At 41.9% G+C, this 14,484-nt stretch overlaps 1 protein-coding gene across 6 annotated transcripts in view; it reads right to left on the bottom strand.

Moving 5' to 3' along the window:
- GABRA2 (gamma-aminobutyric acid type A receptor subunit alpha2) overlaps positions 1–10,772 on the bottom strand; it is a 92,919-nt gene extending 82,147 nt beyond the window's left edge. For 2 of the 6 annotated variants that reach the window (XM_067468787.1, XM_060778478.2), the window contains exons 1-2: positions 9,314–9,609; positions 4,785–4,900 (exon numbers count right to left, since the gene is read on the bottom strand). In XM_067468787.1, coding sequence (XP_067324888.1) covers positions 4,785–4,900; positions 9,314–9,441 — 244 coding nt within the window. In that variant the 5' untranslated portion in view covers positions 9,442–9,609. The other 4 variants (XM_060778474.2, XM_067468788.1, XM_060778475.2 and 1 more) reach the window with 4 other exon arrangements.
- Positions 10,773–14,484: the final 3,712 nt, after the last annotated feature.

Here is a 14,484-nt window from a genome sequence, read left to right as displayed (position 1 = left end):
TAAATGTATCTCTAGCATTTGTAAACTACGATACAATCCTTGTATAAAAATATCACTTGTCAGTTTGAGATGTGTTTTTAGCAAAACTGCAATAGTAATTGAATATGAGCAAGTGGGACTAAAGGGGAAAAAACAGGCTATTGTTTTCTGATTAATCCTCATTGCAAGATTTCCACATTTTGAAAACCAATGAAAAATTCAAATATATTAACAACATGGGTAAACTAGAACAAATGAACTTGCTTAATGTAACAGGACTACAAATCATCTGTATCCAGCAATTTAATGTACTTTTGTTATAGTCCTCACTATATATTTGTTTTGATGATCACGTTCCTTTTTCCCCTCTTTCACATTATAGTATAGATGTGTTGACATGATTATTCTTTTCTAGAAAAAATCTCAGTACTTGGGATATCTAGTGGTTCCCTGCTAATAAAGTGTTGAATCCACTTTCACTGGTGGTCCAAACTTTTAGGGAACTATCTAAAGTGCTGAACCATTAAAATTCATATTAAACACTTTCTTGGATTCATCATTCAATGAAAACTAAGAATGGAAGCCATCAGCTGCCCCAATCTATGCTTTGCATTCTTTCAGTGAAACCTGGTTAGCCTAGCATTCTGTTGGCACAGATGCTTCACATATGAAAGTATTTGCTATGTTTACTACCGTATGTTATACACTTCACAACTATAATGACTTCATCAATACAAGAAAGTTAGTGAATTTAAAGGAAAAGTGTGCTTTTGATATGCATATCTGAATAGTAGTTACCCCATAACCCCTGAAAGTGAATCTCTTTGATTACCATGCATTCACTGCATCCTATACTCAACCAATTCCCTTTCTTTCTGACCAACCATTCCTCCTCTTATCCATCTCAGTGGGAACTGATACAGTCTCAGGGTGGAGAACTGAAAAGTTGTGTGATATTCAGCTCAACTGGCAGCCACAGTGGGCCTGAATCCAAGATTAGGACTTCCTATGTTCCACTGGGATCTATTGTTACTTTATATAGTATAAAATGATCCCACCTTCTATTTCAATGAAATTATTGTGGAATCTTGGACACATTGATGGGTAGTAAGAATGCCTCTCAGGGGCTTTTCCAAAACACAAATCCTTGAAATCATGTAAACACACTGCCAATCTAAATTAGCAAAGCTGTTTTTACCTTGCTACTAAAATGCATCTAATACATATTTTAGATGATGCATTTTCGTTTTTTTCCAGTGCACTCTGGCTATGTGCCAAAATATAGCTGCCCAAGCAACAAAAACAGAACAATAAAGAGGAAAAGAACTCTTGCATAACAAACATGGTAAGCACTGTTCACCACTGAGTCTGAGTGGGAAGCTGCTGAGATGATATAGCAAAACTATAAACATGCTGCAGAGCACACAGAATGATACCAGGTTTCTGAACCATATTTCCCTTTTCTTCTATTTGCGTATTTTAAAAGACAATGTATCAGAAGTAATAGAATATCTAAATATCTATTTTAAAAACCCTTTATGAACTCCTACCAAATGAAATATGAAATTATTGTACCATCTGTTCATTTTTTCACATCTCACATTTGTCAGATTAGAGGAATAGGAATGCATCGTGACAAAAGCTTGCCTTATGACTTCAGCATTTATTTGGACTTCTGTTTCAGCACAGCAGGAAAAAGCGCCTACACACTGCGTGTAGATACAGTGGTCTCCACAGAGCTACATTCTGACTAATAATTTTAACAAGGTAGTTTCCCTTATTCTAACAGGCAGTCACCATTATTTGATTCCCTTATACAGAATACCACAAATGCAGCTGTAATAAATGTCTTACCTTGAAACAGGAAGAAACATTTTCTACCTTTCTGCTTTGAGAGGACCCTTTTCATAATACATACCAAAATATACTACTGAGGGACTCAGGAATATAGAAGGATTCTATCTGGTCAAATAAAATGCTGTCCAGGAGTCCATGAATGTATCAGTGTACAATGGATGGACATGACAAAGGAGAAATGTATAGATAGGAAATTGTTATCCAGTAAAAATGTTATCTTTTCAGTGAGGAACTCCTACTGCTCATCTGAAAAGCAGTAGTTTCCAAGTGTTGACAAGGGTCAACACTTGGAAACTATTGAGATGGAGGGTGAAAAAGTACAGAATTCCCTTGGACACTGTACTTTTGCTTGTGTTCCTCTGCACGACACTCCCCTCAGAAATCTTGCTTGTTTTAAGTATGATTTGTGAACACACCTCTTCCGACCGAGTTTAAAACTATTTTATCCATATTTACATTTCTTGATTATTAATTTTCATCCTATCATTTTTCAATGTATTTTAGAAAAATAACAACAGTCTGTAGGACAGTTCTAGAGCTATTTAATGCATTACAGCAATACAACTGCCACATGCTTTCTCCCATTTCACTCCTCCCCCCCCCCCCGCCCCCCGGCGAAACTCTTCAGATCTATTGGCTATGGCCACCTCTGTCGTTTGCCATTTTTACAACAACAGCTCTCCAAAACCTTAAGAGAATAAATGCATTCTTATTTGGAAACCCCAAACACCCTACAGATATTCTTCTGCAACCTAGCAGAATGACTTGATTCCCTGAGACAATTGTCAGCTCTCAAAATGGCATTCAGTTCTGCCAAGAAATTAAGTCTCATAAGCAGTTCCCTTTAAAAAAAATAGTTGCATCACTTCAAATTACTGAATTTATCTATAATTTGTAGGGATAATCCCCTTCTACAAGAATACTATGCAAATACATTTCTGACAAACAGCAAAACAGGTACATCCTTTTATTTTTATGACAAGTCAGTGGCAGGCACAAAGATGTGAATTTTGAATCCAAGATGTGGATTAAGATCTGTTGAATTGGCCTGCTTCCAAGTTAGTCTGAGCCAAAATTGCTTGATTTCATAACCACTAAATCCAGTTCTGAACCAGATGTAGTATCTAGTGTAGAACAGAATAATTGCAGGTGAGGTCAGTATAAATTGCCTCACAGGTCTTCAGAGCAGGAGGTTGCTGTCAAACCTTCATCAGTCTCTGTCTTATTTCTATTCCAGTCATGAAGTTGCCACCACAGGGACTACCTCTATCACCTGATGCACATTTCCAGACAAGTTTCCAATGATCTGTATCCTAACAATCAGAATCATCTGGGATTTCCCAGTGCAGTGAAGATTTGCGAACTTCCATCATTTATTCATAAACCACTGCCAGAAATAACCAAAGAAGCAAAAAGCGAAGAGATGTACCAAATGAGAAAAAGACCTCTCTGTGTTTTTGAAGCATTATTTGTTTTTCTGAGAGAAATGCACAATTATTTGTGTAGATAATCCATTCTCTCCACATCCCAACAGCACTTTATCATTGTAAAATTAGTTCTTTCCTGCCTTTTCTAAATTGATTACTTCTATTGTACTAATTAGCAAACTATAGAATCTAGCTTAACAACTATAATAAACACATATTAGAGAGTACATAAGCTCCCACAATCACACAGAATGTGTTTCTTAGTTGTATTTATTTTCACAGCTTGAACTTCTTTAAAAGCTCAGCACTCACCTAATACTGCTACTTCTACTACTACTACTACTACTACTACTACTACTAATAATAATAATAATAATAAGTTTTATTTATAGTCCACCCTATCTCCCCAAAGGGACCCAGGGTGGTTTCCAACCGAAAAATGACAAACATTCAATGCCAGAATATACAAACAAAAAGATACAAGCAACTCCCCAGATCCCAAAAGAAAATTCACAACTATAACAAAATTAAAATTATAACAGATAAACAAAAATTAAGTAATAACATAACTGATCAACCACTGTGTGTCTAACATTAAAGAACTCAAGTAAAAAAGTGTTCCAAAGGCAGAAATTAAAAGCATGGCAAAATAGTAATTCTCTTCCATAGCCTAAACCCTGCTCCACTCTCACACCACCCCTTTTCACCCCCTCTCTCTTACTCTTTCCCCTTTTATGATCAAAAATGTTGCTTTAATTTTGTTCTATGCAGGAGCCTCAGCAGAGTAAGTTAACACATTTAAAATGCAGCAGGGAGGTGAATGATTCCCTGCCCAAAATGGCAACAAGAATAGTAGACAATCAGGACAAAATCAGCAATGAGGATGTTCAGTCCCAAATGACCCATATCCATCCCAAAAAGGAAGGTGATTTAAATCTGGGAAAGCATGGGGGGGGGGGTTGGAGGAGACATTTAAGTAGCTTGTATGAGTCATCCCAACTTCTTTTTCTCTGAGCTGTGGCAAAGGTTATCTATAACAGACAGGCCGAATATTGCCCCTGACAAATCCTTTTTATAAGGAAGAGAGATTGTTAATTTCCATTCATTATATTGGTAATCTCTCCAATGATCTCTATGTTCATTTAATGGTGATAGACTTGAACTCAATAAGAAAGAGTACAGACTCTTGGGATGATTCTACTAAATCACTATTTGCATAGCATATTCTCTCAAACTACTGAGCCACTTCCAAATTAACCAATCAAAATAATGTATATTCTGATCAAGACAGCAAATATGATCCTGTGTCCCCTCCAAAGAATCTTCACACCGTCAACATTAGAGAGATATGTCAAATACTTAAATACAAGAATCCAATTTTTCAGGAACCTAATTAAAATATAAGCACCATATAAAATTCCTAGGGCTCGGGTTTTATGTACAATTAACTAGATTTTTAACAGGCAGAATTCTAATAATATTAATGAGATTTTGTTTTTTAAACCATGTGTTATTCATTACCTCCCAATCCAGGTCTCAGTCGATTATCATATCCATCCAGGAGTCTGTCTAGAATTCTTGTAAAGATGGTGATGTTATTTTTTGCTTCATCTTCATTGGGGTCAGCCAAGGATGATCTAAACAGACATTTTAAAAAATATGTTAGGAATGCTCTATATACACTTACTATGCAGATACTGCTTAGAACTGAATAATCCATGTTTTCTTTTAATGCACATTAACTAAATGTTCATGTTAAATAATTGATCTGGAACTTCCTCTTTCACACAAATATGGAAAACTTCACTGGGACTAAATTCTTGCCCTCAATACCCTTCATGGGCTAAACTTATGCTTCAAAATACTATAGAAATCACATCCAAAAATGTCCCTGTCCAGTTTTTCTTTTGAATTGGGGACTAGGGGAAAGCTATAATCCCTCATCAAAAAAAGATTCACAAATTGTTTAATTTTTAAAAAGAAAATTTTGCTCTAGGTAAGCTTGATGGCTGCAACTTCACTGGAGGAGTACATCTCGCCTTTCGACCATACTTTGTCCTCTACCCTGCTTTACCCCATCACTTTGACTCTACATTAAGTCACTTTTTTTCTTTCTCTGGTTTCTTAGTATTTCCATCTTCAGCCAAGGTACCCCACATTTTTCCACTAGCAGGGGCCATAATTAGGTTAGCCTCAGGTGTATATGTTTCCATTACCATCCACCATTCTTTCTTTACATTCTTGCTTCTTTTCCTAGAATCACAAAAAAAAAATACTAGCCACTCTTGGTGATTAAAAAGAGAACAAGATGGCACTTCAGTATGATGTGGCAAGACAATTATTATTTTAAAGATTCAAAAGAAAAATAGAGGCAAACCCATTGGTGCAGTTTATACCACCTTAGCTAGATTGCATCCAACTGCTATAAGTCAGCTGCTGAAAAACAACATATCTAATTTTATCTGGTGATGCATTTGAAGTCCAATAGGAATTGAAGGTTACTAAAGCAAACTCAAAAATTGATCTCTATTTTTCCAAAACCTACTCCTATTATGTCTGAGGTTTATGTACAACTAATATTCTAAAAGAGAGACATTGTTTGAGTATTGGGCTGTTACTATGGAGATAAATCATTGCTTGGACATGGAAGCCCAGTCTTTGGGCCCTTCCACACAGCCATATAACCCAGAATATCAAGGCAGAAAAACCCACAATATCGACTTTGAACTGAGTTATCTGAGTCCACACTGCCATATATTCCAGTTCAAAATAGAAAATGTGAGATTTTGTTCAGATGTGTGGAAGGGACCATAAATGGAGGCAAAGGCAACCCCTCTAAACAAATCTTGTCAGGAAAACTCTTTGTGCTCAAAAGGTGCCAGATCACATCCAGTCTTGGAAGTTAAGCAATGCCAACCCTGATTAGTACTTGGATTGGAGGCTGCCAGGAAATGCCAGGTGCTATGGGCTCTATTTCAGAGGAAGGATCTGGCAAAACCACCTCTGAGTGTTCCTTATCTAACAAAACCTTGAGAAATTTATGGTTTCACCTTAATTCATCAGCCAGCTTGAAAACACACACACAGTAACAATGATACTCCTCAAGAAACCCTATTCCTGCTCTCCCAAGACTAAAAAAAAGCATTGTCGATGAGGAAAGGATAATTGTAGGAAGATCATATTACAGACACAACGCAGGCCTCTTTTGAAATATTTAGGTAGGTACACTTGATGGGATGGCATTATAAATGACAACACCACAATCACACATCCCAGTTGAGATTTATGGGTTCTACAAAGTTTCCCAGCTACTGGGGCCCACCTCCTTCACTGGGGTAACTATGCCTGGTAACGACAGAATGAACCAACTAGCCTTTCAGGCAGTGGGTACATGTAGTAACATTTTAAAAAATGTAAAGAAAACTCAGGTAAGGGGAGGGGAGATGTGAACCAACTAAATAGCAAGCCTGAAAATACCAGACCATTGTAAGTTTATTGCTGCCTCATTTAATGAAGAGATCCAGCATTCAAATAATTAAAATGATGAACATTTGAACTGTTTGTAAATGTATAAACTTAGTTACTAGCACTAAATGCTAACATTACAGAACTGCAATGATGCTGGGGATTTTTTAATAACTAGGAGTTGAAAAAATGTTTTGTGTTGGAGGCTTTGCATGAAAAATGGTGCAAAATGTTGGAGTTTCTCTTTATGTCTGAAAGCACAGTCACAATTCTGCAACTACTGTAGGATGAAAGAATAGTAGGATGGGAAATGTCAAATCCTTTCATCCTGGACTACCAATGGTTATCTCTTACAAAGATACCCTGCCACAACAAAACCTGGAGTGCCTCTTTCATGTCTGTTAACAGGTTCTTGGTACAATGATATAAAAAAGCAGCAGACTAAAGGAATTATAAGAAGCCTTAAACATTAAGAAGGCTCATAAATTATTTTGCTTAAATTGTTATCAGTAATAACAACAATACTTCTTTCAGTGTATTTCAATGGACTTCCAGAAACAGGAACAGTAGTGACCCATATATAGCAAGAAAAATGACCACTTGGCTACAATACATTGAGAAGTAAGCAAAAGTAATTTTAGCCCTGCATCCTCCTACCCTTTCATTAAAAGCATCAGCTCATCCAGTGTGAGGGATCCCCTGCTGTCCAGTTAGACTGGTGCTGAAAAGCTTATGTGGCTTGTTGAGAAAATCCAGACTGAGGCCTTTTGAAAAACTAATATTTTTCTGCAAGAAATACGTGTGACTTATGGTACCATATTATATCCCTTTCACTATCTTTCATAGAATCATAGATCTGGTAGAGACCATCATGTCCAACCCCCTGCCAAGAAGCAGAAAAATCACATTCAAAGCACCCCTGACAAATGGCCATCCAGCCTTTCTTTAAAAGCCTCCAAAGAAGGATTCTTCTTCTCTGGAGGCTTTTCAGGTATATGGTGTATACATTGCTCTCTCCCTATGATCCTCAGTTATTTGTGAAATTCTAGATGTTTATGCTGTCACCCAGTGAACAAATAATGTAATTCTGTTGGTTTAATTATTGCAATGTGAGCACCATGTGAAAGAAAGCTAAAAAATCATTAGGCAAGAAAACTTTACTTTTTTTATAAACAAAAGGTACCTTTAAGTAATTAACCAAAGAAAAAAGAATATTACTGCTGTCCATGCATTCAATAATGAGAATAAACAATTTCAAGGCAAATGTAAAAGAGATCAGTCTGTGGCATTTCAAGACACTTCTTCCACAACCTATAAGCATTTGATTTATAATCTAAGTCCTTCAATACCACAGGTGATCTGTCATTCACATTTTAAATGCTATTGTTGTTATTCAAAGAAACTAGTCCTTGTTGGCATGTTGTTAGTCAAACCTAAGGCTGACAATCCTATAGACAGCTTAGAAAACTCACAGCAACCCAAACCTATAAGCATTCATTGTATCTGTTGACTCCTTGACAACAGTGAGATTTACTCATTTGAGTAAGAGACCAGGCCCACAGTGGGTAAACTAGTACTGCAGCATCTTTGCTGGCTAGCTAGAACTGAAAACATTTTAAAGAAAAAACAATACTAATTTTGCTACTAAGATGTGCAGCCAATGCACTGTTGCACTGCATTTTTGTCTTGTTTTTTACTATAACACTTAAGGTTCATTTGATTTTGAGAAAAAAATCTAATAAAGTGACATCTTATCTTGGAAACTACTGCAGTCCAAACTGTGCTTTTACAAGAAAATGAAATAATAAAATGCCATTAAGTGGATGCACGCAGAAGGTAAGAGCAAACCTAAATAAGAATATGTTCAGCTTAGAACCATAGCTTATCAAACAATACCAAAAGTTGATTATTAAATTGGGCTATTGTTTTCATTTATGGGATTTTGAAATTATATACTATCTCCACCTAGAGGTTTAAAGATTAAATGTCTCAGTGTTCTGTTGACCAAAAAATATTTCACATCCCAACATACACCCAAATGCAAAGTATCCCAGGATTTATGCTCCCCAAGAGAAACTTTAGAAGAACCTCTTCCTCATATTCCATGTGGTTAGGCATGATGGAACAAAAAAGGTGATACAATGATTCCAGAAAACATCCAAAATCTTCAATCACCACAGAAAATAATGTCAAAAGTGAGTTTGATTTTCATAGAATAATAGAGTTGGAAGAGACCTTGTGGGCCATCCAGTCCAACTCCCTTCCAAGAAGCAGGAAAATTGCATTCAAAGCACTCCCTACAGATGGCCATCCAGCCTCTGTTTTCTCTTCTCTCAGAGATAATCACCACAAATAAATCACTGGATTTTAGAAGAGCTTGTTCAGCACAAGTTTTTCAACCTTTCACTAAACTCAGGACTTTCCCATTTACTTTACCTGCTCTGAATACTAGGCAGTGTTGTATTTCTAGAGCCAGATTCTGTGCATAGAGCAAGCTGCACAAGCCAGTTACCAGAACTAACTGCTAGCAAACAAGACAAGCTCTGTAATTTTGCTGTTGATGAAGAAGCAGCACCTCCTCTCACCTTGCAGACAAGCACGCCAAGAAAAGGAGAAGAACCAGCTGCATCATGTAGGACATCAATTTCCTCTTCATAGTTGCTTCCTTGCAAATCCTAAGGAAAGAAGAGGAGGAAGGGGAAGCATTTAGCATAGCTCTGTTTCCACCAAGCCATATCTTCTTCAACGCAAGCTGTCATTTCCATGGAGCCTTCACATCCTTGGGTCTTCCCTCCCGCGCCTTAGAACCAACAACTTATTAGATCTCCGTCATCCTCCCCAATCATGCGTTGTTCGTACATGCAGCGCATAATCAGAAGTGACATACGGACAGAGGCATCAGAGGTTGCTTTGCTTTCCCCCAACTCCGTCCCCATGTAATGCGTGCCATCTAAAGGCATGCCAGACTTTTCCCCCTACGTATTGATTCATCAGATCAGTGCCTCCGCTTTTCTGATTGTGCAGAAGAAAAAAAACCCAAAACCCTCTTTTTAAAATCCAGTTCTGGCAAAAAGATGAGGTTGGGTGGCAGAATGAGAGAGAGAGAGAGAAAGAGAGAGACTGGTGAGAGGGGTTCGTTGACATCTCTGTGAACCGAAGTGGCTCAGCTCCTTCACAAGGCTGAGCATGTTTGACAGCTGCTCCGAAAGAGCCATCCCTGCCACAGTCATACTGACAGATATAGGGGAAACAAACATCAACAACAACAGCCAGGGCAAAGTTGCAAGACCCAAATCAAAAAAGAAGAAGGGTTCACTGAAGGAGGGTGCTTCTCTTGTTTAAGGGGGGGGGGGGGAGAAGGAAAGGAAGCTTCACACCAAAGACCCTTTCTCTGCTTCTGCTTCTGAGGAGGGTTCACTGAAGGAGGGTGCTTCTCTTGTTTAAGGGGGGGGGGGGGGAGAAGGAAGGGAAGCTTCAGACCAAAGACCCTTTCTCTGCTTCTTCTTCTTCTCCTCCCACCCCCTGCCACACACTCCACACACAAGACACCCACGTTTCCTAGTCCTCCTTGTGCAGAGGGAACGACTCCCTCGCCCCCCCCCTCCAAGCAACTCACTCACTCTCTTTCCATAGAGGGAGGAGGAGAGAAGGGGGAAAATGAGGGGGGGGGGGGTAACTGAGGAGCCTACCTTGGGAGCACCAGGAGGCGCCAAAAAACAAACAGGACTTGGTGAGGCGGAGGAGGGAGTCCTCCCTCGCGAGGCTCAAGACTGGGAGAGAGGGGAAGGGGGGGGGGAGAGAGAGAGAAAGAGAGAGAGGCTGCTTATAAGGCGACTGCGAAGAGGAGCGGACCCGGTGGAGAGGTTCCCTGTGCCTTGTGCTGTGTGTGAGTGTGTGTCTGCGCGCGCGCGTCGGCGCGCGAGGGCAGCGGCGCGAGGCGGGGGTAGCCGAGTAGACGAGCAGCGACCAGTCAGTCAGTCAGTCAGTCAAGGGATGGGGATGTCTCTGTGTGACTGACTTGTCTGCATGCAAGAGAGAAGACTGGAAGACTTGGGGTGGGGGGGAATGGGGAGTGTGAGTGTGAGCGAGCGCGCCGGCGCGCGCACACACAGGCGGCAGCTGCAGCTGGCACGCGCCCCAGGGGCTCCAGAAAGAAGAGCGGGGAGAGCGAGAAAAAAACGGGGAGGAGTCATCGAAAAAAGGGGCGGAGTTACAGATGTAAAAAAAAAAAACAGCTGCGGATACCCCACCGCTGGCGCGTGCTGCCTCACCGCTAGCGCGTGCTGCCACAGCTGCCTCTTTCCCAGGGCAGAAGCGAATCTAAAGGCACGCGGGAAGGCAGATTCTGCCGGGTCCTAGCGCGCCTCCCTCTTCTTTCTATCTAGCTCAGTGTTTCTCAACCTGGGGGTCGGGACCCCCGAGGGGGTTGTGAAGGGGTGTCAAAAGGGCCACCAAAGACCATCAGAAAACATAGTATTTCCTGGTGGTCGTTGGGATTCTCTGGTTGCTTCCCGCGAGACACTCGTTGGAACACCCCAGCAAGCGAGAGTCCAAAAGTGGCAAGCCCAAACCCAGCACCTCAATTCATGGCTGATACCAGATGAGAGACTCCCCCTTGGGCACACAGAACACTGGGCGACTTGGAAGGCGCTGAACAGACTGCGCTCTGGCACCACGAGATGCAGAGCCAATCTTAAGAAATGGGGCTACAGGGTGGAATCCTCGGCATGCGAGTGCAGAGAAGAGCAAACCACTGACCACCTGCTGCGCCTCCCTCTTCTTTCTATCTAGCTCAGTGTTTCTTAACCTGGGAGTCGGGACCCCCGAGGGGGTTGTGAAGGGGTGTCAAAAGGGTCACCAAAGACCATCAGAAAACATAGTATTTCCTGGTGGTCGTTGGGATTCTCTGGTTGCTTCCAGCGATACACTTGGTGGAACACCCCAGCAAGCGAGAGTCCAAAAGTGGCAGGCCCAAACCCAGCACCTCAATTCATGGCTGATACCAGATGAGAGACTCCCCCCTGGGCACACAGAATACTGGGCGACTTGAAAGGCGCTGAACAGACTGCGCTCTGGCACCACGAGATGCAGAGCCAATCTTAAGAAATGGGGCTACAGGGTGGAATCCTCGGCATGCGAGTGCGGAGAAGAGCAAACCACTGACCATCTGCTGCAATGCTCCCTGAGCCCTGCCACATGCACAATGGAGGACCTTCTTGCGGCAACCCCAGGGGCACTCCAAGTGGCCAGATACTGATCAAAGGACATTTAACCAAATACCAAATTTGCAAAATCTGTGTGGTTTTTTTTCCTTTTTTAAAAAATCTGTATGTTTGTTTTGCTCTGTTAGAATTGTGATACAATGGTTGCTGATGACACAATAAATAAAATTGGGATTCTGTGTGGGAAGTTCGACTCAATTCTATTGTTGGTTGAGTTCAGAGTGCTTTTTGATTGTAGGTGAACTATAAATCCCAACAACTACAACTCCCAAATGTTAAGGTCTATTTCCCCCAGACTCCACCAGTGTTCACATTTGGGCATACTGAGTATTCGTGCCAAGTTTGGTCCAGATCCATCATTGCATGAATCCACAGCGCTCCTCTGGATATAGGTGAACTACAACTCCCAAACTCAAGGTCAATGCCCACAATGCCCTCTTCTTTCTATCTAGCTCAGTGTTTCTCAACCTGGGGGTCGGGACCCCCGAGGGGGTTGTGAAGGGGTGTCAAAAGGGTCACCAAAGACCATCAGAAAACATAGTATTTCCTGGTGGTCATTGGAATTCTGTGTGGGAAGTTCGACCCAATTCTATTGTTGGTTGAGTTCAGAGTGCTCTTTGATTGTAGGTGAACTATAAATCCCAACAACTACAACTCCCAAATGTTAAGGTCTATTTTCCCCAGACTCCACCAGTGTTCATATTTGGGCATACTGAGTATTCGTGCCAAGTTTGGTCCAGATCCATCATTGCATGAATCCACAGTGCTCCTCTGGATATAGGTGAACTACAACTCCCAAACTCAAGGTCAATGCCCACAAAACCCTTCCAGTGTTTTCTGTTGGGCATGGGAGTTCTTTGTACCAAGTTCGGTTTAAATCCATCGCTGGTGGAGTTCAGAATGCTTTTTGATTATAGGTGAACTATAAATCCCAGCAATTACAACTCCCAAATTACAAAATCAATCCTACCCCCAACCCCACTAGCATTCACATTTGGGCATATTGGGTATTTGTGCTCAATTTAGTCCAGTGAATGAAAATATATCCTGCATATCAATTTATAACAGCACTAAAATGACAGGTATCAAGTAGTAACGAAAACAATATTATGGTTGGGGGTCACCACAACATAGGGGACGGCATTAAGGGGTCACGGCATTAGCAAGGTTGAGAACCACTGATCTAGCTGCTTCACGGCCTGTTTAGAGTCAGTCAGTCCTCTCCAGGCGCTAAACCATGGAAAGAGGCGAAAAGAAAGAACAGAGGCAAAGAGCAGGCGTCCTCCTCCGCCTCAGCCGAAGTGGAGAAGGTCCAACTCGAGCCCTGAGGCTGGCTCGGTGGGAGTGGAGTTCCTGCAGCTGGTTTCCCTCTGCCTCCCCACCCTCGCTGCCTGCCTGCCTCCATCCCTCGCCGTGCCTCTTCTGCCTGATCCATCCAGACAGGTTGCTGCAATCCCCGCCACCCGCTCACATACCAGAGGAACGTGCGCCCAGAAGTTTGCCTTGGTTGGCACGAGAGGAAAGGAGGAGGAAACAGAGAAAGAGAGAGGGAGGCCCTCCACGTGACTCTGCTACCACCTTACTTACTCCTTGGACGAGTAGGATAGTTTTCCATGATCAGTATTCTTGTGGATCCCTAGGTGGTGGCTGTGGAGCCCTATTCTTGGCCTGCATCTTCTCCCACAGTGAGGGCATTGATTTCCAGGTGGAAGGTGATCTCGGCCAGGGTTGGCTTGACGCGTCTTCCTCCTGGCACGTTTATCTCTTTCACCCTCCATTCATGCCTCTTCAAATTCTACAGCACTGCTGGTCACAGCTGACCTCCAGCTGGAGCGCTCAAGAGACAGAACGTCCCAGTTCTCAGTGTCTATGCCAGAAATTTTAAGGTTGGCTTTGAGCCCATCTTTAAATCTCTTTTCCTGCCCACCAACATTTCCGTTCTTGAGCTCGGAGTAGAGCAACTGCTTTGGGAGATGGTGGTCGGGCATCCGGACAATGTGGCCAGTCCAGCAGAGTTGATGACGGAGGACCATCGCTTCAATGCTGGTGGTCTTTGCTTCTTCCAGCACGCTGATGTTTGTTTGTTCTGCTTGTCTTCCCAAGAGATTTGCAGGATTTTCCAGAGGCAGCGCTGATGGAATCGCTCCAGGAGTTGCATGTGATGTCTGTAGGCAGTCCACGTTTTGCAGTCCTCGATGGACTGTCACCTTGTCATGGTGAGGGGTCTTGCATGTTCCAATGAACCTGCGGGCACAGCGACTGGAGTCGTGCACTCCCAGGAGTGGCTGTGGGGGAGGTTCCAGACCAAGCACAGTCCAAAGACCCAGAGACCTCAATGGCGGAGCAGGCGGAGAATAACATGGTACATTGTTACAATGGCTGTGAAGGCAGAAGAAGGCTGCAACAGATTGAGAAGCCACTGTCATTGTGTTAAACTACACCACCAGTGGAACCTCACTCTATGTAGACAGTGTATTGATTAATTGTGCACTGATCTCCACACATTAAAAACATTCATGCACAGGCGTCTTCCG

This window comes from Anolis sagrei, chromosome 5 (assembly GCF_037176765.1).
Source record: "Anolis sagrei isolate rAnoSag1 chromosome 5, rAnoSag1.mat, whole genome shotgun sequence".
Lineage (NCBI taxonomy): Eukaryota > Metazoa > Chordata > Lepidosauria > Squamata > Dactyloidae > Anolis > Anolis sagrei.
Note: the sequence above shows the minus strand (reverse complement) of the source record. Positions and strands in the feature narration are given on the sequence as shown.